The sequence below is a fragment of the Mandrillus leucophaeus genome, unplaced genomic scaffold (assembly GCF_000951045.1).
Source record: "Mandrillus leucophaeus isolate KB7577 unplaced genomic scaffold, Mleu.le_1.0 Scaffold365, whole genome shotgun sequence".
NCBI lineage: Eukaryota > Metazoa > Chordata > Mammalia > Primates > Cercopithecidae > Mandrillus > Mandrillus leucophaeus.
Genome location: NW_012103865.1, coordinates 1,960,548 through 1,986,486, shown reverse-complemented (window position 1 = coordinate 1,986,486; position 25,939 = coordinate 1,960,548). Strand labels below are relative to the sequence as shown.

At 47.0% G+C, this 25,939-nt stretch overlaps 1 protein-coding gene across 2 annotated transcripts; it reads right to left on the bottom strand.

The window, feature by feature from the left end:
- Nucleotides 1-7,645: 7,645 nt before the first annotated feature.
- ARHGEF5 (Rho guanine nucleotide exchange factor (GEF) 5) lies at nucleotides 7,646-25,611 on the bottom strand. 2 transcript variants are annotated; one of them, XM_011989927.1, is made up of 14 exons: nucleotides 22,438-25,611; nucleotides 21,850-21,907; nucleotides 21,357-21,421; nucleotides 20,913-21,166; nucleotides 16,993-17,153; nucleotides 16,281-16,433; nucleotides 15,884-16,013; nucleotides 15,555-15,629; nucleotides 15,020-15,109; nucleotides 13,424-13,581; nucleotides 12,639-12,800; nucleotides 11,127-11,197; nucleotides 9,435-9,539; nucleotides 7,646-8,391 (listed from the first exon to the last, which is right to left on the bottom strand). In XM_011989927.1, exons 1-14 carry the CDS (start codon nucleotides 25,601-25,603, stop codon nucleotides 8,234-8,236), a joined length of 4,806 nt encoding a protein of 1,601 aa, XP_011845317.1. In that variant the 5' UTR covers nucleotides 25,604-25,611; the 3' UTR covers nucleotides 7,646-8,233. The 2 variants fall into 2 exon arrangements, 1 of the variants encoding a protein (XP_011845317.1); XR_001007126.1 differs by lacking the exons at nucleotides 7,646-8,391; nucleotides 9,435-9,539; nucleotides 11,127-11,197; ... (3 more) ...; nucleotides 15,555-15,629; nucleotides 15,884-16,013 and having other exon boundaries at nucleotides 16,324-16,433; nucleotides 22,438-22,502; nucleotides 22,631-25,611.
- Between the last annotated feature and the right edge of the window lie 328 nt (nucleotides 25,612-25,939).

Sequence of the window (25,939 nt, the reverse complement as noted above, 5' to 3'; positions counted from 1 at the left end):
TTTGGGAGGCCGAGGTGGGAGGATGACTTGAGTCCAGGAGTTTAAGAGCAGCCTGGGCAATATAGCAAGACCCCCCATCTCTATTTTAAAAATTATCTTACAATTATCTTTAAAAAAATAAAATTGAAATAAATGCCTTGACCAAGTCTAGATGGAAGTCTTCTAGTTTTTTATTCTCCATTTCAGTAAGTGCAGAGAGAAGAATCTTGCTTTGGGAATGCTAATATATCTTTGAAAAAACTGAAAGCCTTAACAAGTAAAAGGCTATAAACGATAGCCAATTTTGTGTGCTTGTATGTTTTACAAGACCGTGAGTAGCTGAAATAGCTTAACCCAGAAATTGGTCCTTAGGCAAAATATTAATGATGATGCTAGCTATTTATTTAGCATGCATTGTGTATCTGGCTCTCTGCTAGGTAATTTTATTTCACAGTCACCCTATAAGGTATTCTTTATTTGACAAGTGAAAATCTGAGACTCAGAGAGGTTGAAGTATTTGCCCAAAGTTGCAAAAGGAATACATTCTGGACGTGATTTAAGCCCATTCATGAGATGTCGACTGCAATAGCAATGTCTAGTGATAGTTTTAGAAGGTGATGTTAAAGGTCAAAAGCTGGGGTTGGGTGGGTTATAAGCTAGATTCGAGTTAGAATCAAATCTTTCCACAGGCCCTGGGTCTGTGTTTAAATAACTTAAATGCTCAGTACTGTTTGATTTAAAAAGAAATAGACACATTATTGTGATATGTAAGCGGGAAGAGAGAATAGCCGTCAAAGAGAGCAGGAAGCTGAATGTTCCAAAACTAGAAAGGGAGTTGGAATGTGTGAGAAGAGCAGGCAGTGAGGTTAGTGAATGTGTAACCTAAGGGGCAGTGTGAGAAACAGAGGGGGCTCATGGACGCTGGATGGCTAGGTTGGGCTCAGCCTTATTACCTGGTAGACAATGAGAGGGGTAAAGAATATAAGGTCAAATTTGAGACTGTGGAACACTCTTCCAGACAGATTGTGGGTGAAAAGACTGAGAGTAGATAGACCAGTGGGGAAGTCATTCCAGTACCCAGGGATGAGGAACTCAGACCAAAACAGTAGTAGGGAAATAGGAAAGCAATCAATGTGATCAATGTTATGAAGAAATCAATGAGTTGATTGCATGGGTGGGGAGGAGAGAACGTCAAACGGACTCTGGGTTTCAGAGCCCAGGCATCTGGGACTAAGATGTGCAAAATACATAAGCCCACAAGCCCAGGGGAGAAGGTGTCAGACCCAGGGTTGTGGCTTCTGCACCCTACTTGCTTCTTCATTCTGTAGCCTTCACATTTTGTTTCTTCATCTCATTACCCTGGCAGGTTGCCTCACATACATTCCTACTGCCACAGTTTCATTATCTGAGAATGGAATTTCCACCCACAGAGATTCCAGGGTGCTTTCTGGTACACTTTCATTCTATTGGTTTGTATGTCATCCTTTCCACATAATTCTACCCAATGTGACCCTTCTCAAGCTCCTGCACCCTTACCCCAACCCATATTCTTGTAGCCTGCCAGGGATACAATCCTCAGTTTCTCAAAAGCCCCTTCATCTGAGCTACCAACCACAAGCGTTTAATGTTTCCAAGCATTCCAATTTGACTATTTCATTATTTCACCTCATTGCCCCATACAAAACAGATTGTTATTTTGGTCTGACTTTTCTATTACTTCCTATAAATTACTTAAATTGGTGAAATCAGGTATACTTTCATATCTGATACACAAAAAAATGTTCCGAGAACCATATTTCAAAGATGATTGTCAAACACTTAAAAAAATACACATTTGGCAGGTGCAGTGGCTCACGCCTGCAATCCCAGCACTTTGGGAGGCCAAGGTGGAAGGATCACTTGAGTTCAGGAGTTCAAGACCAGCCTGGGCGACCTAGCAATACCTCATCTCTACTAGAAATCAAAAAAATTACTTGGGCATGGTGGCACACGCCTGTAGTCCCAGCTACTCCGGGAGGCTGAGGTGGGAGAATTGCTTGAGCCCAGGAAGTCAAGACTGCAGTAAGCCGACATTATGCCACTGTACTCCAGTCTGGGCAGCAGAGTGACATCCTGTCTCAATATATCTATTCATTTCCCTTGGTTTCTTAACTGAAACACACCTTATCTTTTTTCCCTTATATTTGTTAATGCAAATATTATTTTATTTAATTCTTTTTTTGAGACAGGGTCTTGCTGTGTTGTCCAGGCTGGAATGCAGTGGTGTGATCATGGCTCACTGCAGCCTCAACCTCCTGAGCTCAAGCTCTCACCTCAGCCTCCCTAGTAGCTGGGTCTACAGGTGCGTACCACCACACCTGGCTAATTTTTAAATATTTTATAGAGATGGGGTTTTGCCATGTTGCCCAAGCTGGTCTTAAACTCCTGGGCCCAAGGGATCTGCCCACCTTAGCCTCCCAAAGTGTTGGGATTACAGAGGTGAGCTACTGAGCCCATCACAAGTATTATTTTATTTCAGGGAGGAAGCCCAGTCTTGCTGCATAAATCCCATCTCTCCCAAAGATCTGTTTGTACTCTCTTTCCTTGAATCTAAGCAGCCACCTCTACACACACATACTGGACTCTTCAGTGCTTTAAGGCCCTGCTTGTGCAAGGACAATGAACTGCTTTGAAAACACCACCTTGGTTCGTGTTTTCTGGCTCATGTTGTCTGGCTAAGCTCAATTCCATAACCCAAACCTGCTTATTAACAATTCCACAAGTGTGACCACCACCTCCTCCTCCTCTCTCAAAAATATTCTACCTGTGCATTTTCTGTTCACTCAACCTTTGCATTGTATGGCAAATCACCTTCACCCTTTCGGTGATGAGCACAATCTCAGCAGGTCAATTGCTTACATCCTAGCGGTGGACATGGAGCTGGACCAATCTGTCATTTATAAGCAACCGGCTGTAGGGCCTTAGGTAAATCACTTCCCCTCTCCAGGCTCCATTGTAACCAGTGAGGGTATTAGACACAAAGACTTTCAGGGTTCTTTCAAATCCAGCAGTGGATAATTTTCTCATTTGCACCACACGTTGATCTCAATAAGAAAGTACTCTAGAACGGGCTGGCTGAGTCCCACCCAGGGCCCATCATTTCTTTGCTTTCTGCATTTCCCTTTTCTCCCTGAGACTGTCTCCTTCTGGGATAGCCTACAGTCTGTCCCATTGGGCTGCTATGACTCTCCCACAATATTCCACGGTCTGTTGCTTTTGCCCACCCTTTCCCCAACAATCTGAACGTTCTCCTTGGCGCTTAGGAGCCCCTTGGTCTGAGCAGATGCAGAGCCCCCATCTCACTCAGCACACCACGTGGACTGGCTCCCTCTCTCCTTCTGGGTTTCCATCTGCATTGTTCAGAGCTAGCTGCCTCTCTGAAATGCTCAGGTAAACTGCTGGAAAATATTCATCTGCCCCTTGGTGGTTCTGCAGAATGCTGTGAGCCAGACGCAGCCCCTCCCTAGAGCAAGTTCTGCCCTCAGCCCATGACTCATTCACGGAGCAGCAGACACCAGCTACCCCCACCCCAGCAGTACGGAGACAAGTTTGTAACGCACACCAACCCGGCTCCTTTCCTACACAGATGCCCCACTCACAGCCACCCAGAATCAACACCCTCACTCACTCACCTTCACTGCCAGAGTTTTGTCTGTGCCCTCAGCCTCGTTTTTGCGATGCTCCTTGGGAACTGCAGGGTGAATGGATGCTATTCCTAGGAAGCAGCTAGGGAAACTTCCACTCCATGATTTTCATTTACAATGGGCGGGTTGGAAAAATGGGTCAAAGACTAGTAAGCATAGAGAATGTTTTCTAAATCTAAGCAAGAAGTGCGTTTGAATCATGACTGAGTTTGGCATCCGTCTCTCTTCAGCTCATTGACTCATAACCTTCGGCCCTTCCACACACCTGACTTCAGAGTTAGAAGATTACCCTCAACTACAGGCTTGGAAGTGCTGTAATCACACAGCTTCTGAGTCATGTTTACAGCCAGTGTGGCTCTGGGGTCACTGGACTGTGTCAGTGATAGAGCGGAGTTACCACCACAAAAGGTGTTTACGTAGAAGTCTGAAACAAGTACAAACCTGCACAAGTCTCAGTGATGTGTCTCAAGGGGATGGGTGGGGAATAACTGTCTGTGAAGGGCCAGTACACCAAAACACTGGAATTCTCATTTGACCCCATAAACAAGAGGAGTTTATGATAAGGGCAACATCGCTAAATACTTAAAAAGCACACAGACTATCAAGAATAGACCCGGCTGGGTGCAGTGACTCACGCCTGTAATCCCAGCACTTTGGGAGGTCGAGGCGGATGGATCATGAGGTCAAGAGTTCGAGACCAGCCTGGCCAAGATGGTGAAACCCCGTCTCTACTAAAAATACAAAAATTAGCCAGGCACTACCAGTAGCATGTGCCTGTAATCCCAGCTACTCGGGAGGCTGAGGCAGAAGAACTGCTTGAATCCGGGGGATGGAGGTTGCAGTGAGCCAAGATCGCTCCACTGCACTCCGGCTTGGGTGACAGAGCAAGACTCCGTTTCGGGCGGGGGCAGAATAGACCAACATGGGGTCCCTAAGATAATCAAGTTTATTTATTTAAGGGGGTAAATACATGCAAAGGAAGGGGAACCAGCAAATGTAATCTGGGTTTTAAAAGACATTTTGCTGTTGCTGTTGTTATTTTTGGGGGGACGGAGTCTCACACTGTCACCCAGACTGGAGTGCAGGGGTGCTCACTGCAAGCTCTGCCTTCTGAGTTCACGCCATTCTCCTGCCTCAGCCTCCCGAGTAGCCATTACAGGTGCCCACCACCATGCCTGGCTAATTTTTTGTACTTTCAGTAGAGACAGGGTTTCACTGTGTTAGCCAGGATGGTCTTGATCTCCTGACCTCATGATCCGCCTGCCTCAGCCTCCTAAAATGCTGGGACTGGGATTACAGGCGTGAGTCACCGCACCTGGCCTTAAAAGACTTTTTAACCACCTCAATCCTAAAGGTTAAATTAAAACAAAATCAGTCATAGAACTCAGATTCATTTTATCTGTCATGGACATAAAAGTTATTTGAGACAAAAAACAAAATTAGGGAAAATAAACACATATTAAACTGTGTGCTTTCCAGATACTTGTAGGCCGATCTTATTAAAATCACTACAAATGGCCAAGACAGAGCAAGTAGTGCACAGTTAAAAGCTAAAGGTCATAGTTAACTTTAAGTACAAGTTGGTAGTAAAAATAAACTTTAAAAAGTAGCTTTCTAAGCTGTGTGCTTAGGCAAAAATGACAGAAGTCCAATGTGGTCAAGTGCACACATAAAATAACTGAGCACACACCTATATGATTTTAAGCTCCAAGCATATTACAATTCAGAAAAGGTTCTATGAATAGAACTATTTTTGAGTCTCCTGAAGACACTATTCAATGCATTGTTTTGCTTAAGAAAGCAACAAAATACTGTATATTCATACATGCTTCAAATGCAGTTCTGTCCAAAAAGTCTTGGTTGATGATTGTTTTCATAATCTCTTTTAAGAAATGGCCATGTAATGGTGCCAGTAATCACTGAAGAAGTTGAGTTCAATTCTGGAAATTTGAAGACGGATGGGACAGTGAGTGAACCTATATTAAATTTTTCCAAACCTAAAGCATAGTTAGTAATTCAACTGAAGAGACATTACTCATGTCTAAATTTCTCTTTTTCTTTTTTTAACCAAGGACTTAAAAGACAGGTAAAGCCTAATGCTTTCTAATATCCCAGATTAGGTGAGCATAACCCAATTAAATGAATACATATTAAAAATCTAAAAAATGGTTTTAGAAGTCTTACAGAACTTATGTTCAAAGGGAAGAGAAAGCCTTAATAACTTCAAGCAAAGAAGCAGTCATGCAACTCAAAAAATTATTTGCATTCAGAAGCTGATATTGTATCTCTCTGAGAAAATAATGGAGAATTTGCCTTGAAAATAATATATGGCTGGATATGGAACTGTTTGAGCCATAGGGCCAGTATTCAAATACTGGTTTACACAAATAGTTTGGATTATAATTATTGTTATTGCAATCAATATGAATCAATTATTATTTTATATGTTAGTTTGTGCAAATTATAGCACATACAAATAATATATATTATCTACTTTAAAAATCTGGCTTTTTGAAAAGAGAGAAAAACCTCAATTGAACTTCTCTAAAACCATCCAATTTTTGATATTTTTGCAATGTCATCTTGCTTATGATAAAATAATATTAGCCCACATCTTTTTTTTTTTTTTTTCTGACATGGAGTCTCACTGTGTTGCCCAGGCTGGAGTGCAGTGGGACGATTTTGGCTCAGTGCAGCCTCTGCCTCCCGGGTTCCAGCAATTCTCCTGCCTCAGCCTCCTAGGTAGCTGGGATTACCGGTATGCGCCACCATGCCCGGCTAATTTTTGTATTTTTACTAGAGATGGGGTTTCACCATGTTGGCTACACAGTGGTCTCAAACTCCTGCCCTCAGGTGATCTGCCCGCTTTGGCCTCCAAAGTGCTAGGGTTACAGTCGTGAGCCACTGCACCCAGCCTAGCCCACATCTTAATGACTACAGTGATAATTTTTTTCAATATTAAGTAAACTGGCCAAACACAGTGGCTCACACCTGTAATTCTAGTACTTTGGTAGGCCAAGGCAGGATAATTGCTTAAGGCCGGCAGTTTGAGACCAGCCTGGGCAGCACAGCAAGATCCTGTCTCCATAAAAAATTAATTAATTAAACTTAAAACATTAAAAAAATAAAAAATTAAGGAAGCTAACATATGTTAGGATACACTGAAAACATAGTATGTTATTAAAAGGATGACAATTATGTCACATCATTGTTAAGTGGGCCTAGGACAAACTTTATAGCATCATTCTTACCTTTGTACAAAGCTGCAATGCAATTCTACTTCTGAGCCTCCTAAACACGAAACATAGTAGTAGAGTGTCAAAGGAAGGACTATTATAGATGAAAAGATGGCATAAAAGATAACTATGGTATTGTTATATAAGGACACTAATGAGAAAAAAATTTAGTCATATTCTTCAACCGAGACAGGCAACCTGAAAGAAACTAGAGAATAACACATTTGTTAGAGTTAAGTAGGGCTTTGGACGTTACTTGATTCAAGCCCACGTTTTACATTTAAGGGCACAGAGACACAGAAGGGTTGAACTGTGGCAGCGTGGGGCCTGCAGTTTGGGTCTTGTGACTTGGATCCCAGGCCTCTTTCCATCCTGCCTTTCACAAAGAAGAAAGCTAAAGCAGCTGAGAAGATATTTTCACAGTAATTCAGGTCAGAATATAAAATCATGGATGGTCCGAGTCGGATCTGCCCAATCCACCCAAATCATCCTATACCTATACCTTATGAGTACAGCACAGATGAGGTTTTCATCACCTGTCAATTACTTCTAACTTTTTCTACAACCTCTGAAGCTGTAACAAGCAGAAAAGCTGTCCAAACTCTCAGGGGTCAGAAAGCAGGAATCAGGAACTGCCATCACCTAGGCACCACCTTAGTCTTTTATGACACCTAAACCCAACAGGCTGGAACTCTTGGGATTCCATGTTTTGAACCTTTTTCAGTGCTGAGGAGTTTGAGAAGAAAATACTCGGAGAAGTGCCAAGTTTATTAGAGTGAGAGAGTATTACCCTCACATTGCCACCAATAGACATAGATCTCAGAGACACACTGACCTCGCACCATAATTATGGAGAACTTCTAGGTTGGAAGATACCTTAGAGGTCACCGGGCCGACCCTCCCATCTGATGTGTTAACCCCTCTTAAACATCTCCCTCCAGGAGACTGAGGTCAGATTCTGTTTAACATACGGCCATCAGAGAAACTCTGGTCAGCTCTGAATCTGCACCCTGGAGGCGGAGAATGTTTAAGCACTGTAACGCAGTAGAAGGAAAGTTCCTTGGCTCAGGCCCCAATGGTCCCCCCCTTTTTTTGTTTTTTTTTAAATGATAAAAGGTTCCCAGTGTCCAGTGCAAAGTCCCTCGAAATCCCTCCACCAAGCACAAAGCACAAAAGGAGGCCTGGGCCGAGGGACCGGGTTGGCTGGATTTTGTCCTTGAGCTTTGAGAAGGCCTAGTTCTCTGTCCATAGAAGGCCTCTCTTGCAGGGTTCTGGGGCCAGCCCTTGCCACGAGCAGCTTGTTCTTCAGCTCAGGAAAGTCCTCTCAGAGAAGACTTAGGCTTGCTGTTCCACCAGCTGTAGCTTGGCAGTCTTGACTCGATGAGCTTCCTTCAGGTTCCGCGCACGGACCTCTGGGTTGGAAATGAACTCCACCTGTTGCACAGGAAACCAGCCTCGCTCCCCGTCTGAGAGCCTCACGCCCTCCAGCCAGCCTGTGGGCACAGGGTGAGTGGGAAGAATTACCTGGGAAAGGCTCTCTTGCTTCCCTGGATCACCTTCCTGGAGACTTTTCTGAATCCTCAGGCTGAGTGAACTGGGGATCCTCCAGCATAAACCCAGCCTCCAAGTGTCCTAACATGGCGGCCCTGGGTGTGGCCAAGTCTACAGCTGTCCACTCCTGAGCCTTCACCACTGTTAATGTTGCATCATGTCCCTCCCAACGTTTATGTTGATGTTCTAATCCTCCGTACCTCAAAATGTGACCTTATGGGGAATGAGGTTGTCACAAATGTAATTAATAAAGTTAAGATGAGGTCATACTGGAGTAAGGTGGCTATTAATCCAGTATAAGTGGTGTCTATATAAAGTAGGAAAACTTGGGCTGGGCGTGGTAGCTCACGCCTGTAATTCCAGCACTTCGGGAGCCCGAGGCGGGTGGATTGCTTGAGGTTAGGAGTTCAAGACCAGCCTGACCAACATGGTGAAACCCCATCTCTACTAAAAACACAAAAATTAGCCAGGTGTGGTGGCTTACGCAGCTACTTGGGAGACTGAGGCAGGAGAAACACTTGAACCCAGGAGGCAGAGGTTGCAGTGAGCCGAGATTGCGCCACTGCACTCCAGCCTGGGCAATAGAGCAAGACTCTGCCTTAAAAAATAAATAAATAAATAATAATAATACATAAAATAAAAAAATAAAGGAGGAGAACTTGGACACAGACACAGGAAGGCAGCCAGCCACAGGAAGACAGAGGCAGACACTGGAGAGATCCTGCCATAAGCCAAGGAACAGCTGGGGCAACCAGACCAGAAAAGGTATGGAAGGATCCTCCCTAGAGGTTTCAAAAGGCGCATGGCTCTGCCCACACCTTGATTTGGGACTTCTTGCCTCCAGAACTGTGAAAGAATGCATTTCTGTTGCCGTAGGCCACCCAGTCCATGGTACTTTGTTACCGCAGCTGCAGGAAGTGAACACGTTCCCAGAGCTGCCCTGCCTGCAGTGCCTGGCCTGCTGCTCACACGTCCTCCCGCTTACCATCACTGCTCTGCTGAGTCACCATCACCACGTCGGCTTTCTCCAGTGCCAATTCGTCGTTCTCTCGGGGCTTGTAGGCTCGAAGGCACTGTACCTGGGGGGAGTCTTTGGAAGAGAAGAGTGTGAAGAAAGCTTAGGAGACGCAGGGGATTGGAACACAGACAGGGACTTGGAGGGGGGTGGCGTGGGAGGACTTGAGATAGAGACGGGTTTGGGCTGTTGAAAGTCACAGACAAAAGAGGAAATTTGAAAATGGTTAATAAAGAAATAGACATACCAGAAATGAAATGGACCCAAAATTCCACTTCTCCAGAGGAGACGGGTTGAGAAATACATTGTGACCACCTTTAGTTCCTCATCTCGAATACCTGAGATCCAGCCAATGACCCATCTTCCCTCTGAAACCCTCCCTGACTCTAATCTTCAATGGGTTCTGAACTCTTAAGACTGCTTGTTCATGCCAAGGCATTTATCCCTTATTTAACTGCTACATGGACATGTTTTGCCTCTCCAACTGGATTATAAAATCTGAGTCTGTGTCTTATTGTTCATTTTCTTCCAGGAACCAGATGTGGAACCAAGAAAGACTTAACCAGTGGGGACCCAGGTCTGACCTAAGCAAGAGACTGAATGCCCTGGAGCTTCAGTTTCCTCTTCTATCAGTGATCAAGATGGTTATTGATCAAGGTTGATCAGATGACTCTTGAGGACATTCAGGATTTCTCTATTTCTATGTTTTTGAGAACCAGGGGACATGTCCATAGAGCTGAAGCTCAAGAAAACAAGCCTCAGAGAATGCTTCACCTATCAGTATTCCATCGTATGTGGGTTTATGGCTCTTTTATGTTACCACACTGCCTTGATTCTCTTGTAAAACAAACGGAATACTGCATTACTATTTGCTTTCTCAAGATCCTCCCCATTGGCCATTCACAAGGTCAAAATGAAGGAGAAAGAGTGCTCCTGCCCTCCTCACCCACTGGGGAACTGAAGCCAGCAGATGGGGCACACAGAGAGCAAGTTAGCAGAGCTCAGTTACTACACGGCTCTCCTACTTCATTCCCAGGGTTCCTTGTAGTTGTTTGTTCTTTTCAGTCACTAAAGGTCCAGTGTTGAGATCAGATTCTCTGTTTTTAAATTAGGAAATCTTTGCTGGAGGACAACTGTGGGGCTGGCATGAGAGGCATAAGAAGTCCAGTCTTGGTGTGAACGCAGACACATACAGAATATGTGTGTGCCTGCGGCTCCCCATGGGCACCCAGAAGCCTGGGGTAGGTGACCTCAGGTCACCATCTAAGGAGAAGTGTGGTCAAGACAGATCTGGGGTGCTACCCTCCTGCACACCTCCCACCACCGTCAGGCTTTCTTCCCCTACCCTCGCAAGACCTTCAAGCAGGTAAAATCTAGGCGAAGTAATGTCAGCTTAGACTTAAGGGGACAAATGTTTTTAAAAAGAGCAAACTATTGCCCAAGGAAGGGCGTGTATAGGGAAGGGGGACTGCCATGGTGACGAGCAGTTTTAGGCGATACTTTTCAGGAATTTAAGCTCTAGAGGCCAATCTTCCACCCTGACATTTTACAGAATATCAATAAATGGAAGCCTAGAGTTCCCACCCAGTCCTTTAAACCCCTGTATCCAAAGGTGACATCTGACCCTGCTTGCTTTTCTCTCCCTCTTAGACCCTCACTCACCATAACACTCCAGGAGGTCCAACTCTTCTCTTGGCATGGCCAAGGCTGAGATCCACCGAAGCTTTTCACTTCTGAGAAAACAAAGCAGGGTCATAGCGTCAATGTGGGGGTGTAGGAGGAGGGCCAAGGATGGGGATGGCAAAAGACTGTGGGAAGGACTTATTAGTTCCACGACTTCTACCACAAAACTATATAGGACTCCTTTTGGTTGGAAACATGACACAATCTTGAACTATATGTGAATATGTCTTGTCACACTTTACTTTTCCTCTTCTCTTTCCAGAATTATCCTCCTTATGGCTTCTCATATCTTCCAAGTTGGGGCATAAAGTCCGTTAGTCATAAAGTCTATAGATTTTCTGTTTTGGAAATTGTGCTAAGTGAAGCGTCCATCTCAGTTTAGAGTCCCTCCACCATTTTGCATGATTCTTGATACTCCCTTGCCTATCTCCCTCTAACCAAATATCTCAGAGATGAGCATTGTTTCATAATAATAATTAGATCAGGGAGATATGTCTATTTTATTTGTTGTTGTTGCATAGTGTAATCCAAGCCTAAGTTTGTAATCATTTGAAGGTTTTTACATTCTCTTTGCCTCTGCGCTCAGTTGTGCCTAGGTAACTGAGCCCAGACACTATTACTGTTCCAGAACACTGTTCAAAGCAGCAAACCAACAACATGCATCTGCATCTGATTATTTGACTTATGTGCTATTTCGCACACAAACTCCTTTACTAGTCCTTCTGTTCAATAAATGAGAACAGGTGTTGTCGGTCCCACTCTGAAGTATCTTCCAAGGGACAAAACTGAAAAAGTGTCTACAACATAGGGATCCTCAAACACTTAGATATGTCAAACTTTTAAACGACTGTTCATATATCTTTTATAATAGCAATAACAGCTACAGGCTTTTATATGTTCATGATTGCAGGCACTGTGTTCCAGATTTTATAGGTCCTATTAATACTCTCAAAAATGTATGTCTGTGTGAATGCATTTTATTTTATTATTATTGAAAACATGAGCAAATAAGCATTCTCAACACTATGGATTTCTGGTCAACAGAGGACTGGGTTGGAAGATGGGAGCACAGAAAGCGAAAGTCACCCGGCACTTGTCTTATTCACATCTGTGCGCACCAGCTAGGGCATAGAAGGGTTTCTGCCTCAGGCATGGAGGCAGGTGCCCACAGATATCAGTATTCCAATCCCTTGCTCACTCCATACCAGTCCTTCTCCTTTCTGATACCACACAGACCTGGTCCTTCTTGAGTAAAGAGTGTAAAATAGATGCTAGGCCTCGGTGGTGACTTTGTACCCTCTCCCACTGCAATCTCCTGCAAGTTATCCGTTAGTTCTAGGCGTTTGGATTTCTCTATGGTGGTCCCCAGTCCTGAATGGGTTAAACGAGGCCGTGGCTGTTTTCTGGACACATTTTCTGTCTTGGTGCCACTTCTTTTCTAGGCTGCCCATCTTCCCCCATCCCCAACTCCTCTGCCCAGCCCCGTCTCACTGAGTCTCCGTGCTGAAGAGGAACTCGGCCTGGGCGCCCTGAGTGCTCTGCCGCAGAAAGAGTCGGAACAGGTTTTTGTGAGGTCCATGTAGCTTCATTTCACACTTCTCCCCTCGAATGGAGGAGAAGGGAGCGTGGTCAAATACCAGGAATCGGCTACCCCTGCAAAATACAAATCTTTTCAACCTGATTCTAGAGTTTCCATACTTCACCTACCCTCATAACCTTGGATTCAAAATTCCTGCATCTGCAGCCTGCAAATTCCCACAAAAACCACAAGATGGTCCTAACTTGCTCCCAAGATGGTAGCTCCAGGGTCCTCGGGGCTTGTCACTAGTCTGGCGAACCACACACCTAGTGCAATGGATACATTACCACTTTAAAGAGGTGAAGAGGTAGAATTAATATACATTTCCCAAGAACCTTAAGACCAGAGACTTAAGATCTGGAATTAGCTAAGTATCTCTAGAACAGTAGGTTGAGCCTAGTCCAAAGAAGCCACAAATAGACTGATATGAGAACGTGATAAGCTAACTTGCTACATTTTGCTCTGTGTCTATAACACAGTACATGTCCTCCCATGTGGTCTCATGACATAGTTTGATGGGATCCCCTTTTTGCTTTGGGCTTGTTTTTCTCTTCTCTAGGCTATGACCTGGGCTCTATGGGTTAAGCCATTGACAAGGGCTCTTCTAGGAACATGACCTGTCTCTCTCCCTTTCCGACCCCCTCTTGCCTCATCCCCTTCCTCTCTTGTGCCCTGGCCTGCCACTCCAGTCACTGACTCTCGGGGCCGAGACAGCAGCAGACAGTCATTGAAGAGGTGAAGGTGGACTGGACGTGTGTTCAGCTTCCTTCGCAGCCCTGGGGAAACACTGAACTCCAAGGCTGTCAGCTCCCCACTCTTCACCAGCCAGCGTGACTGAGAAATGAGCGGGAATATCTACAGGGCAGAGGAAGAGAGAGAAGGCAGTGTCACATATGGGAGAAGCATGAGGTTTGCTCCTGGTCCCACCCTCCTTCCCATGACACTTCCATGCAAGTTCCACCTCGAACAAGCATCTCTTCCACATCTGCCTTCTGGCTCATAACCCATCACTTAGATTCTCTTTCTCTCTGAACCCTCTAACTACCACTGTCCACTGGTGTGTGGATCCCATGGTTGTATGCTCAGGCAAACAGAAGATGCCTATGGTCCCACTCAGGATAGTGAGTGTGTGGGACAGCTCTGCCCTACAAACCTGAACCGAAGGAGGGATGGAAGAGTCCAATCAGGGTATGTGATGGAACAAGTCAGTGAACACTGTATGTGTCTTAGAGGTTAAAATATTAGAGGCAGGTCTGGTATCAATTCCATTTTTTATTACACCAGAGATATGTGAGCAGTTGGAATCAAACGTGGGGGTGAGAAGAAGAACCAGGTGGGGCGTCTTGGAGCTAGAATTTGGTTATAGATGAGGGTGTGGTCTATGCTTAGTATGTGAATAAGGGATTTTCTTTCTTTTTCAGGAGTGTAAAGATAGTATCTGTTCTAACCACGGGCGTGGTGGCTCACGCCTATAATCCCAGCACTTTGGAAGGCAGAGGTGGGTGGATCACTTGAGGCCACGAGTTGGAGACCAGCTTGTCCACCATGGTGAAACCCCATCTCTACTAAAAATACAAAAATCAGCCAGACATGGTAGTGCAGACCTGGAATCCCAGCTACTCGGGAGGCCAAGGCATGAGAATCGCTTGAACCTTGGAGGTGGAGGTTGCAGTGAGCCGATCGCACCCCTGCACTCTAGCCTGGAGCGACAGAGTGAGACTCTGTCAAAAAAAAAAAAAAAATCTGTTCTAAGTTGGAATTTGAATGTGGAATGTCTATTTTAGATTTGTATTTCGATGAAGGATGTTGGTCCTAAATTTGGATCCAATCTTATGTAGGTCTGATTAGACTAGAAAGAGATTTGATAAAGTAATAAATGACTCAAGCAGCAAAACATTGTTTTATAAAGGCTCATCCTGAAAAGTTCTCTCTTATCTGCCCATTTCTCAAATGCACCCCCTTGTCCTCAGGTAACCACTATTCCTTTTTTCTTATTCTCCTTCCAGAGTTTCTGTATGTACACACAAGCAGATACCTGTATGTATTTGTATCCTCCCACTTTTATACCAAAGGTGATATAATACACACACTTTTCTTTACCTTCTCTTTTCACTTAGCAATATGTCTTGGAGACCGAAGTAGGCCTCTCAGAAATAGGACAGAACAGAAGTTGGGCAGAAATGAGGGGAGGGGCTGGGGATAATGTGAGCAAGGTGGTTCCAGGTTAGGGGTCATCTGCAGAACATGTTGAGGCAGTTTATGGGCAGGGATGGCGTGCATGGGACCGACTCACTTTGCACTCAAACTCAATCTTCTGGCTCAGGTAGATTAGCTCCTCTGTCTGTCGCATACTCTGGACATTGTTATTGCAGTCCCAGATCAGCTAGGGGTGCATAGAGTGAGGAAAGGAGAAGGGCACCATGTTAGAGGCTTTGACCTTTGAGTCCCCTGCAAACAATCTGGAAATAGGTTATGACAGCCTCGGTCATTTCTCCCAGGCTGGAATTGGGCAGGCAGTATCAAGCACAAGTCCTGGGCAACTTTGCATGACCCGGAAGAACATTCTTGGACTGAGTAAAAATGAGATTGAATGTGGGGGCGATGGTGGAGAGGGCACAGTCCCTTGATGTGGAGTGTGCTCAGTGTGGAACAGGTGGCCGTGGGGTGTGTATGTTTGGAAGTTTGGTGGATGCAGGGAGGTGGCTGAGCTCTCCCAACAGGGTCCCACCTCCCATGCTCCCTGGAGTCACGGGCCTAGGCGGGGAAGACCTCTCTGGGAAGAACACACAGAGGGTCGGAGGGTCAGATTGGAGGTGGTGGCTGCCTACCTGCTCCAGGGCATGGTGCGCCTTCGTGGCCTCTGCCTCCTCCGAGGAGCCAGGCTGTGTTCTCTTCAGAATGTTCTATTGAACAGACAGTGGGCAGGAGTGATAGGGGAAGAAGAAACGGGAAACAGGAAGAAATGATTGGAGGCTGGTGAATGGAGAAGCCCAGGGACCCCATTTCAGCAGCAAATATTTCTAAGCAAGCAGGCAGCGGGCAGCAGGGAGACAGGATGTGGAGATCTGGCAGAAGAATGGTTGGTCCTTTGTTATGGGTCTTCCTGAGGGCATCCCTTTGAGTTAAGGGGAGAGGATCAAGGTAGCATCTGCCCTACCTGGAGCAGCAGTTTGAGGCGGGTGATACGTTGGAAAGGCAGAATCAGAAAGGACTTGAGGGAAAGGCGCTGGCAGACGGGGTCGCTCTCCAGCTTCTCCAAGACCTCTCGGAAACTGCTGTTGCTATTCCTGCATGGAGAGTGAGCCTTAGGGGAGGGAGGATGTGGGGACCAATGGGGATGCAGTGAAGGTGTGGGGAAGGGAGCTCAGTGGAATATCTGTGGGTGGGGAAAGAGCAGTGGGAGCTGATGTACAGGGCGCTCAGATGTGATGGTTGGGGGAACCAACACGGAGGGCGGGATGGGGAAGTGTGCTCTCGGGATAGCCCGCTGGGCTGGGGACTGGTGCATGGTCACTGCAGGCCTACATGGGGATTGAATGGAGGATGAGTCTCACATCAGGCTCTGGAAGGTGCGTTCCTGATAGGTCTGGTTGGTGACATAAGGCAGGTAGACCCGGCGGAAGTCTGGGGCATGGTTCAGGACTACATCACATACTTGGAAGGAGAAGATATTGTTCTCAAAGTTCTCTTCCAGGTCTGAAAGGAACCTGTACAGGATTTAAACAAGTCTCATGAGACTTCTGGGCCTCAGTTAAGCAGTTGACTGGCCCCTGATGTACGCTGAGCTGGTGACTTCTTCACTCCATTAGCCAATAACTTCTATTGACTCTCCTTTGCTCTGTGCTCCTTGCTATGCACTAGAATTCTCTCCAAAACTGTCCTGAGTTTGAGCCTAATATAACACTTTTATTCTAATATTCCATTTCTCATTCTTCTTTTGACCCTGTTCAGGTTTTCTGATCTTTAGATGGTTTTTCCACCTCATCTTCAATGCAGTGCATGACCACAGTCATCCAAAACCTCAACCCAGGAAGCATTGCTCATTTACTTCTCCGTTAATGGATCTATCCACCCACAGGCCCTCTCCTCTTCTTGCTATTCTTTTTCCTACAGCCATCAGGAATCATGGAAGAAACCGAGGCCCAATTTCATCCCATCTCATAAGAAAATGAGAGGGTTTCTAACGGGGGAAAAAAACAGTGAAACATTTAAAGCCTCACAACAGCGAGGCTGAGTGAGTGGGATTTGAGAGAAGGGGGGTCTCACGTGGCGCTGACGTCTCGCACATCCTGTAAACGAGAGAAGAGCCATTGGTGCTCCTGGTTGGAAAGTGTGGCCCGGAGTGAGGTTGAAAGTTGGAAATGATCCACAGCTATGTTTAGACTGCGCAGATAGGAGGCCTCTGACACGATCAGCTCAAATTTGACCTAGGAGGTTGGAGATGAGGAAGATTAACTAAGAATTTTATTTACCCCCTGGAATATGCCAGCCACTGTGTAATGTTTTAGGGGTAGAGCAGTGGGCAAGATCCTTTTATGGTTCACAGTCACACTAGAACCTTAGTTGATCTGCGGGGAGAGGGGAAGAGCATTTGAGTAGGATTTAATCTAGGGTTGAAGCACAGGTACAGTCCTTCAAAGGTGTAAGAAAACTATGCTTTCCAGAAATCTAAATAACACAAAAACAAGAACAAAAAATGAATAACAAAATCAGATGAATATGTTAATTTGCTCCACTAGGGTAACTGTGTTACTATTTATATGTATCCCATAACATCATGTTGTATATCTTGAATATACACAATAAAATCTATATTAAAAAAACTAAGTAGACTGGGCGCAGTGGCTCACACCTGTAATCCCAACACTTTGGGAGGCTGAGGTCAGTGCATCGCTTGAGTCCGGGAGTTCAGGACCAGGCTGGGCGACATAGAGAGACCCTGTCTCTACAAAAAATACCAAAATTAGCCGGGTATGGTGGCATGCACCTGTAGTCCCAGCTATTTGAGAGGCTGAGGTGGAAGGATTGCTTGTGCCTGGGAGGTGAGGTTACAGTGAGCCAAGATCGCGTCCCTGCACTTCAGCCTGGGCGACAGAGTGAGACTCCGTCTCAAAACAAACAAACTAACTAACTAAACTAAATTGAGCATGTTTTGAACCAAGTGTACAGCAGTAGTGGCAACAGATGAAGTTGCAGCAGTCGAGGAGGCCTTAAGGGTAATGTAAACAATGTAAAATTGTTTGGACTTAAGACAATGGGACAATGAAAATAGGCTTTACATAGGAGAATAACTTAACCAGATTTGTTTTTTATAAAGTTTTTTGTTTTTCTTTTTGTGAGATGGAGTCTCGCTCTGTCACCCAGACTGCAGTGCAGTGACATGATCTCAACCCACTGCAACCTCCGTGTCCCAGGTTCAAGTGATTCTCCTGCCCCAGCTTCCTGAGTAGCTGGGATGACAGGTATGCACCTCCATGCCCAGCTAATTTTTGTATTTTTAGTAGAGACGGGGTTTCACCATATTGGCCAGGCTAGTCTTGAGCTCCTGACCTCAGTTGATCCACCCTCCTTGGCTTCCCAAAGTGCTGGGATTAGAGGTGTGAGCCGTTGCGCCCAGCCTGTTTTTTATAAAGTTATTTCTAAGCAGAATGAGAATAAAAGATGAAAAGAAGCAAGAGCCATGTTAAGAAACTGTTGTAATAATTCCACATGAGAGATGAAGGCCTGAATAGCCATGGAGCTGAAGAGAAGTAGATTAATTTTATAATTATTTATGAGGTAGAATTGGAAGGGTTGGATTATTTGCTAGAAATGGAGCCTTAAAGAGAAGGACGGTTCAAAGCTAATGTTTTGTACTCAAGCAAAAGCTTTATGAGTTGGGCACCTGAGTGAATGATGGAGTAATTTACTGAGCCAGAGAACCTTGAAAAAGGCATAGATTTAGGGGATGAAGGTGATGAGCTCAGTTTGAGGTTTGAGGACGGATGAGGAGCAGGAGACAGAAGGAGGATATCTGAGAACAAGATGGTGCAGCTGTGGTTTAATGCATGCCCAGCATGTAAGAACTTGTCTGGAGGTTCCAGCAAGGTGCGCCATGACTCATGACCATGCCTCTAGCTTGGATGAAAAGCATGAGGCCTCAAGAGAGATGCCTGGATAGAAAAGAGAAAGGAGACACACACACCCTGGTGATGACTTGGATGACCAATGACACAGCCAGATGACCCTCCCGTACAACAACCCTGAACAGGGACACTGAGGGCTCATTTGCATTCTTGCTCTAACATTCACTACACGACTGACTGTGGGTGGCTCATTTAACCTCTCTGAATCTCACTTTTCTTGTCCTTTTATGTGGATATAGTGACCCCCATCTCACTGTGGAAGATGCGACAGTCAAAAGAAATGGAGTCTGTGAAAGTACTTTGTGGACCCCAGAGGGGCTACTTTATAAAATGAATTATGTGTGTTTCAGAGAGAGAAATGTAAAGCCCTTTCTTCTCACAAACAGGAGCCCCGATGGACTTCCCAGTATGCTGGAGTTGGTAAAAGAGAGCTAGAACTCGTGTCATCTCCCATTGTTTGGTCAACAAATATGGGGAAGATCAGTTATTTTCTAAATATCTTCTCTGTACTTAAAAATTTGTAGCCAGAACAGGGCTCTCAAGTCTGAACTTTGCAAAGTCTAAAAATGTATTCTGTCTCTGACTCGGTAAAAGCATTGTCTATCCATAAGTCCTCCTGGCCCAAATTTTACTCCTCCCTGCCTCTGAAAGGCAGAGAGTATGGCACTAATATTTATCAAACTATACATCAAACATTATTGCTAAATTAGATATGCATTATTTCATTTAAACCATTCAGCAACCCTGAAAGGTAGGCGTTATTATCCTCAATTTGCAGGTGAGGAAACTGAGATTTAGTGAAGTTATAAGGCTGCCTAAGCTAGTAAATGGTGAAGTCATGTTTCAAACCTAGGTCTGGCTTACTTAAAATGAAAAGTCAACATTTTTTGAGAAATTACTATGTACCAGGCATTCATGTTTCTTGATTCTTGTGGTTAACTGTTTGTATCTCAGTTTTACAAATGAGGAAACCGAGGCTTAGAAATATCATGTCGTTTGGCCAAAGGTAAATTGGAAATATTAAAGTGGGCTCTGTGGCTGGGCTCAGTGGCTCATGCCTGTAATTCCAGCACTTTGGGAGGCCGAAGCAGGAGTATTGCTTCAGCCCAGGAGCTCAAGACAACTGGGCAACATAATGAGACACTATCTTTACAAAAAATTAAAAAATCAGCTAGGCATAGTAGTACATACCAGTAGTCCTAGCTACTTGGGAGGCTGAGGCGTGAGGATTGCTCAAGCCCAGGAGGTTGAGGCTGCAGTGAACAATGATTGTACCACTGTACTCCAGCCTGAGTGACAGAGCAAGACCCTGTCTCTAATAAATTAATAATTAAAAAAAAAAAAAGTGGGTTTCATATCCAGGTCATTTCTTCCAGAACCTAATTTCTTAAACATTATTCTATTCCATTGTTCCATATGGTCTTTATAGGAAGAAAGGTTTTACCCCATATTTCAGACAAATTATTAAGAGGCACTCTCCATGTAAAACTTACTAATGGTAATAGCTTACAATCAGGCAAACAGCCTCTAGTTCAGTCTTGCTGTTGGGAGTAACAACCAAGCAGGGACTGACACTCATTCTAAGGCCCCTGTTAGATTGATGGACCATAGGACAGCTGCAAGGGGCCCTCTTCAAGGGACCCGACAAAGAGCCCCTGAATGTGCCTTGGCTAAAGAGGAAAACTGTAGTGTAGCCTGAAACCCTGGTTGAAAAGGGAAGCTTTCCTCTACCCTGAAACAGCAGTGATGATGGGATTAACTCCACATTCTTCCACACAAATTCAGACGCAATGGCCACCCTGTATAGCCCAGACCAACAGCAGGTAGGAGTAAGTGGCCTATGGCATGAGGAGGTGAGGATAAAAGGGGAGGTGGTGAAATGCAGAAAACAATTCAACTTCTTCAGAACGGACATGACCCACAGCTGTGGCATGTACACGCGCCTGTGTGGTGGGGACAGCCAACTCTTGGCGGCAGTGGTGAGCAGGAGAGAAGGATGCTAGCACATGAGACCTTGTCATCTTTTCTATAGCCCCCTCCCCACCGCGGCCTGCCCAGTACCTCTTGCAGCTTTTGGTCTTCGTGAGTCATGGAGAGCAGCACGGTGCTGTTGCGCACCACGGGGATTTCCTGCCAGAGGGAGCCGCTGGAGGCCACGGAGAGCCGCTTCAGGTACGACTCGGACGAGACCAGGGCCTTCCGAGGCTGCCGTGGAGAGCTAGGCCCGGGTGTCTCAGGTAGGCTCTCCAGCCTCTGCTGGCTCTGGATCTCCTTATTCAGGACAACATCACTATACTCCTGGTAAAGCAGCTGGGCTGCAGGGCAAAGAAGCATGGGAAGGAAGAGAAGCAGGAAGAAGGGACGTGAGTGGAGGTGGGGAAACAGATCTTCTGCAATGCCTTCTCGCTAGGGTCATCCCTACCCCACTGCTGACAGTCACAAGCCCCTCTCCAGTGCTGGGCAGAATGCCCACCTGGGTCTATAGTTCCATGTCAAGGTACTCACAGGAGTTGATGAGCTTGGAGCAGCGTCTTGAAAAGCCTCCCATGACCTCCTTTGGTTTTTTCTCCCTGTGGAGTAAAGAAGGGCTCTGGGGTACCTACTGGCCATTAGACACAGAGAACCCTGGCGACTGTGGGGGACAAAGTCTCTGACCTCTGGGATGTGTGCTGGGATGTCAAGACCAAATCCCCCGGAGAGGCAGAGTTGCAGCTTGACTCACTTGGGCTAACATGGAGCTTTTTTGGGGTTTCGTTCATGGCCATAGGGCTTGGGAGGATGGATGACTTCTAGGCTCAGCTGACCGAATGAGGTAGATAAAGACAATCTCCCTACCCTGGTATCCCGGCATCTCTCTCTTCTCCTCCTTACACCCGGAAGAAACAGGAATGAGCCATTCAGGGTCTCAGAACCCTTATCAACGGAAATTCTCATGAGGGGATCTCAGTATCCCAAGTAAAGAGAGTACATGTGGCTGTTAGGGGAGAGGGTGACTCACCGAAAAACAACAGTGTCCGAGGGTGCCAGATGTTTCTCCATGGCTGGACCTCTTGAATCTAAAAGTGGAAATGCGGAAGATAACTGAGATTTCAGAGGGATAGAGACAGCCAAAGAAGGTAAGACCTAGAGCAGGAGATGTAGGGGTCCAGAAGGGAAAATGGGCTCTATTGGGAAACTGGGAGGGAAGAAAGTGGCAAAGCAGAGAGTGTGAAGGAGACCAGTACCAGCAACGTCCCCAGCCACGGGTCAGGATGGGACTGGGACAAGTACAGGAGGCCTTTTCTACCACCCAGGAGGAGAGCAAGCTGGGGACTGTAACTGAAGAGTAGAGGGGAGTCCAAAACAACCTTGGGACATCCAAAGAAGGTGCTGGTTGAGAGAGAGACAGGGAGATAGAGGGGAAGAAGGAAGAGCATCCCAAGGAGCTTGGAGGGAGTTTCGGGACTCTGTGTTGAGGTTAGGCACACGTGTGAGTGAAGCCAGCAGAGGGAATGTTAGGAACCCTGAGGACAGAAGATGGGATAAGGTGGGAGGAGCTGGGAAAAGCCTGGTCTGATGTGTCACTGTGGTCCTGGTCCTTGCTCACCTGAAGAGCCCTCAGGTAAGATGGAAGGTCTGCGCAGGCCCTGCCGGCTCCAGCCCTTGTGCTTGCTGGCCCCTTCACTAGGAGCCACAGCCTGTCCACTGCTGTCCCCTGGTGGCCTCCCTGAGTCCCGCCTGTGGGGCCAGCTGGACGCCTTCTCCAGGTGCAGATGGCTGGGTTTTTCTGGCTGCCTTGCTTGGCTCACAGATGACCTCCCTGGGCCACTGGTTCCTTGCTGAGGGGTTGTCCTTCTCAAAGGTTCTCTTGCAGGGACCTCAGGATGTTCTGAGACTCCTGCTTCATCCTTAGGGGTGGATCCCTGGAGCTCCGGAGTCCAGGGAGTGGTAGGGGAAGCGGGGCATAGGAAGTTTGTCATGTTGCTGAAAGCCATGCCAGGGGACACTTCGCTCTTACTCCTGCTGGTGGAAGTGAAAGACTCTGTTGATCTACCTGTGGCCGGGGGCCAGGAGGTGCGTCCAGCAGAGGTGGGGATGGGGACTGTCCAGTCTTGACCAGCAGGGCTTGTTTTAGCATGACCTCCTGAGTTCATATGTCCTCCCCGAGTGCTCCTGCTCCTCCCCCTGGACTTTGGGGGTAATGGAGGTGGTTCGGTGGGAGGGTCTATGATGGGTAGCGGGGGTAGAGGCCTGTAGATCCTTGAGATACCAGGAGCAGAAATGGGAGAAAGGTGGGGCTGCGGCAAATCAGGGGTAGGGGGTAGTGGCTTGTTGTATCTCCACCTGGGGGTGACCTGAGCATGGTGGAAGCTGTCTGGGGTAGATGGCAGAGGCCGGTGCTGCCTGGCCACAGCGGGGTCAGAGGCTTGCGGAAGTGGGCCTTTATGGGGGGTATATGGCCCTGAACCTAGGGCCAATGGAGGAGGGTGGCTATGCTGCTTCAGTGTGGGAACCACCACACGAGGATGGCCATCTCTCTCCACCACGGAGGGATGGGCGTCCCTCCTCTCTGGGGGAGGAGGGGGCAGAGGTTCATGGATCCTCACATCCATGGAGACAAAGGATGGGGAAGAACCATAGGCGGGAGACTCTGCGGCAAAGGCTGGATTATGTGGGGAGCCCCAGGGCTGGCTGCTGGGAGGACTGCTGGGCCTCTCTAGATTGGAGATGGATCCTTGAGAGTCCTGCTTCGGAGTGGATAAGGCAGTAGGGGATTCTGAAACGGTGCTGCAGTTCCTACCACTATTTCTGTCCCTTCTTGGGGTCACAGAGCTGTAGATGGCAGGTTTGGGGGGCCTCTGGGGCAGCTCTGAGTGGGAGTGGAAAAGCAACATTCCCACCAGGTCTGGAGTCTGCTCTGTCCTGTGAGAACCGGGGAAGGAGTCACTCCGTAAGTACTGGACGGTGCCTGTGGAGTTGGCTGGGGGCCTGGGAGGGCTGGCCCCGGCAGAGGGGAAGCCATGGAGGGTAGCTGGGCACATCTCCGAAGTCCCCCAGGGAGATGGGTCATCCATTGAGAGGGGGGCACTGGCAGTCTCTGAAGCATGTGCAGCACAAGAGATTTCCCTCCTGGGAAAGGCACCTGGGGGCCTGGCAGATACCGAGGCAGGTGTGATGGGGGAGGCTTCAGCAGGACTGGGAGGAGCTGAATCTGGTGTCCCTGGAGGAGTCACGGATGCACTGGCAAAGACTGCCTTAGTCCCTTGGCTGGACACTGTTCCCTTCCTCAGCCTGGATCCCTCTTGCTGGCTGTTTTGAGCTATTTCCTTGTCAGGTGACTCCTCAGTTGAAAAGGAGCCCAATAGAGAAATGGGCTGGTGAGAGCATCTGATGGGCTCTAGCGAGGGAGACAGAGCTGCAGGGGACAGTTCCTCAGCCCTGGACTCTGTCTGAGTCCTGGGAATCTGAGTCACGAGATATGAGGCACCTGGAAACAGGTCACAGTGAGGAGAGTCCTCCGGGGCTACCAAAGCGGGCATCAAAGGCCCATGATGCTCATTCTCCTCTTCCCTGCTCCTCACTCCTCCCACTGCCCCCAGCCTGCCCCCATCCCAACTCCCTGGCTCTTTCTCCTCCTGCCCACCGACTGGCACCCCTTTCTCCTTTAGACCATGATCTTCTTGCTTTCCAGTTACTTCCTCTGACTTTCCCACAAAGCTTTGACTCTTCTCATCCTGAGAGTCCACCCTATTCTCTTCCGGCACCTGCAGCTCCCTCTTTCTCCCTTCTGGACCTCCCTGACCCTGTTCTGGACCTCCCTGACCCTGAGCCCTCCTCTCCATATCCTCCTGCTCCCACTCACCATCATTCAGACCCTCTGGTTCCCCAGTGAGCCTCGCTCTTTCTCCTTGTCTCCCAAGCATCACATCATCTTGTACCTGTTCCTGTTTTTGCTTCTGTTCTCCCTTTTCTCGATTAACCTGCTCTATCATCTGTTCCTCCCCCAACAGCCCATCAGCACAAACATCCTCCCCCAGAGTTCCTTCCCCTGCAAATCCTGCTTCCTGCTGCCCCTGCTCCTCCAGAACTTGGACCTCCTGGGGATGCAAGAGCCCTCGACTTTCCTGCAGCTCCTCGGATGGCAGCTCTTCCCCCTGCCTGATAGTCTCACTTTCAGAGCCTTCACTCTGGTTGGTCTCTGCAGGATGCTCTTCGCAGGGAGAATAAAATCTGGTCTGACCAGAGGTATCTGAAGAGGTTTCCTCTTCTTCTTCTGCCTGTCCAGATCCCAGTGTCAAAGAAGTGAGTCCTGGCCAAAATTCTACCTCCTCTTCTTCGCTTCCCAGGTCACTGGAAAATGAGGCCATGTCTAGATGATCACTCTGAATGGGGCAGGCCCAGAGCTCTGGGGAAGCTACAGTCCTTGCTTGTTGGCCTGCCAGGCTCTGGGGTGCTGCCTCCCAGTGTTCCGGAGTGTCACAGGTCTCAGCCACAAGGCTTTCCTGATTGGGCTCCACATCTGCAGAACCTTCCTTGGGAAAAGAGGGCATCGTCTCACCCGCATAGTCACACACATCCCTTAACTCTCTCTGCTGGGTTGCTGAGAGTCTGTGTTCCTCTCTCCATTTATAGGATGGGTCCTCATCTTCTTGAGCTTCAAGCCCCAAGGCAGACACCTGGCTGCTCCTCATGGAAGCCTCAGGGATAATGCTGAGTTCTACTATGGCAGGGATGGGAGGAGAGGCTCCATGCTGGGCCTCCTCAGCCTCCATCAGGGCTGAGTCCTAAGGAGGAATCAAAGACAAAGGTTTCTAATAACTCCGCTTTTACCTATCAGAGGAAGAGACCGTAAAAAAGAAGAGTGATGCATTTATTTGGTTCCATTTAGGGTCAGTCTTTGAGACAACAGGTTCTCAACAAAATAAGCAATAGGCTCTATAAAATTTGTCATTGATGTATTTATTTCATAAATATTTTCCTAGCGACCCTGTTAAGTGTGGGGCATTCAGTAGTGAATGAGATAAAGATCTTGTCATCATGGAGCCTGTGGTCTCGTGAGGGAAACAGGTCATAATGAACAATTAAATTATAGCAGAGGACCATTGGCA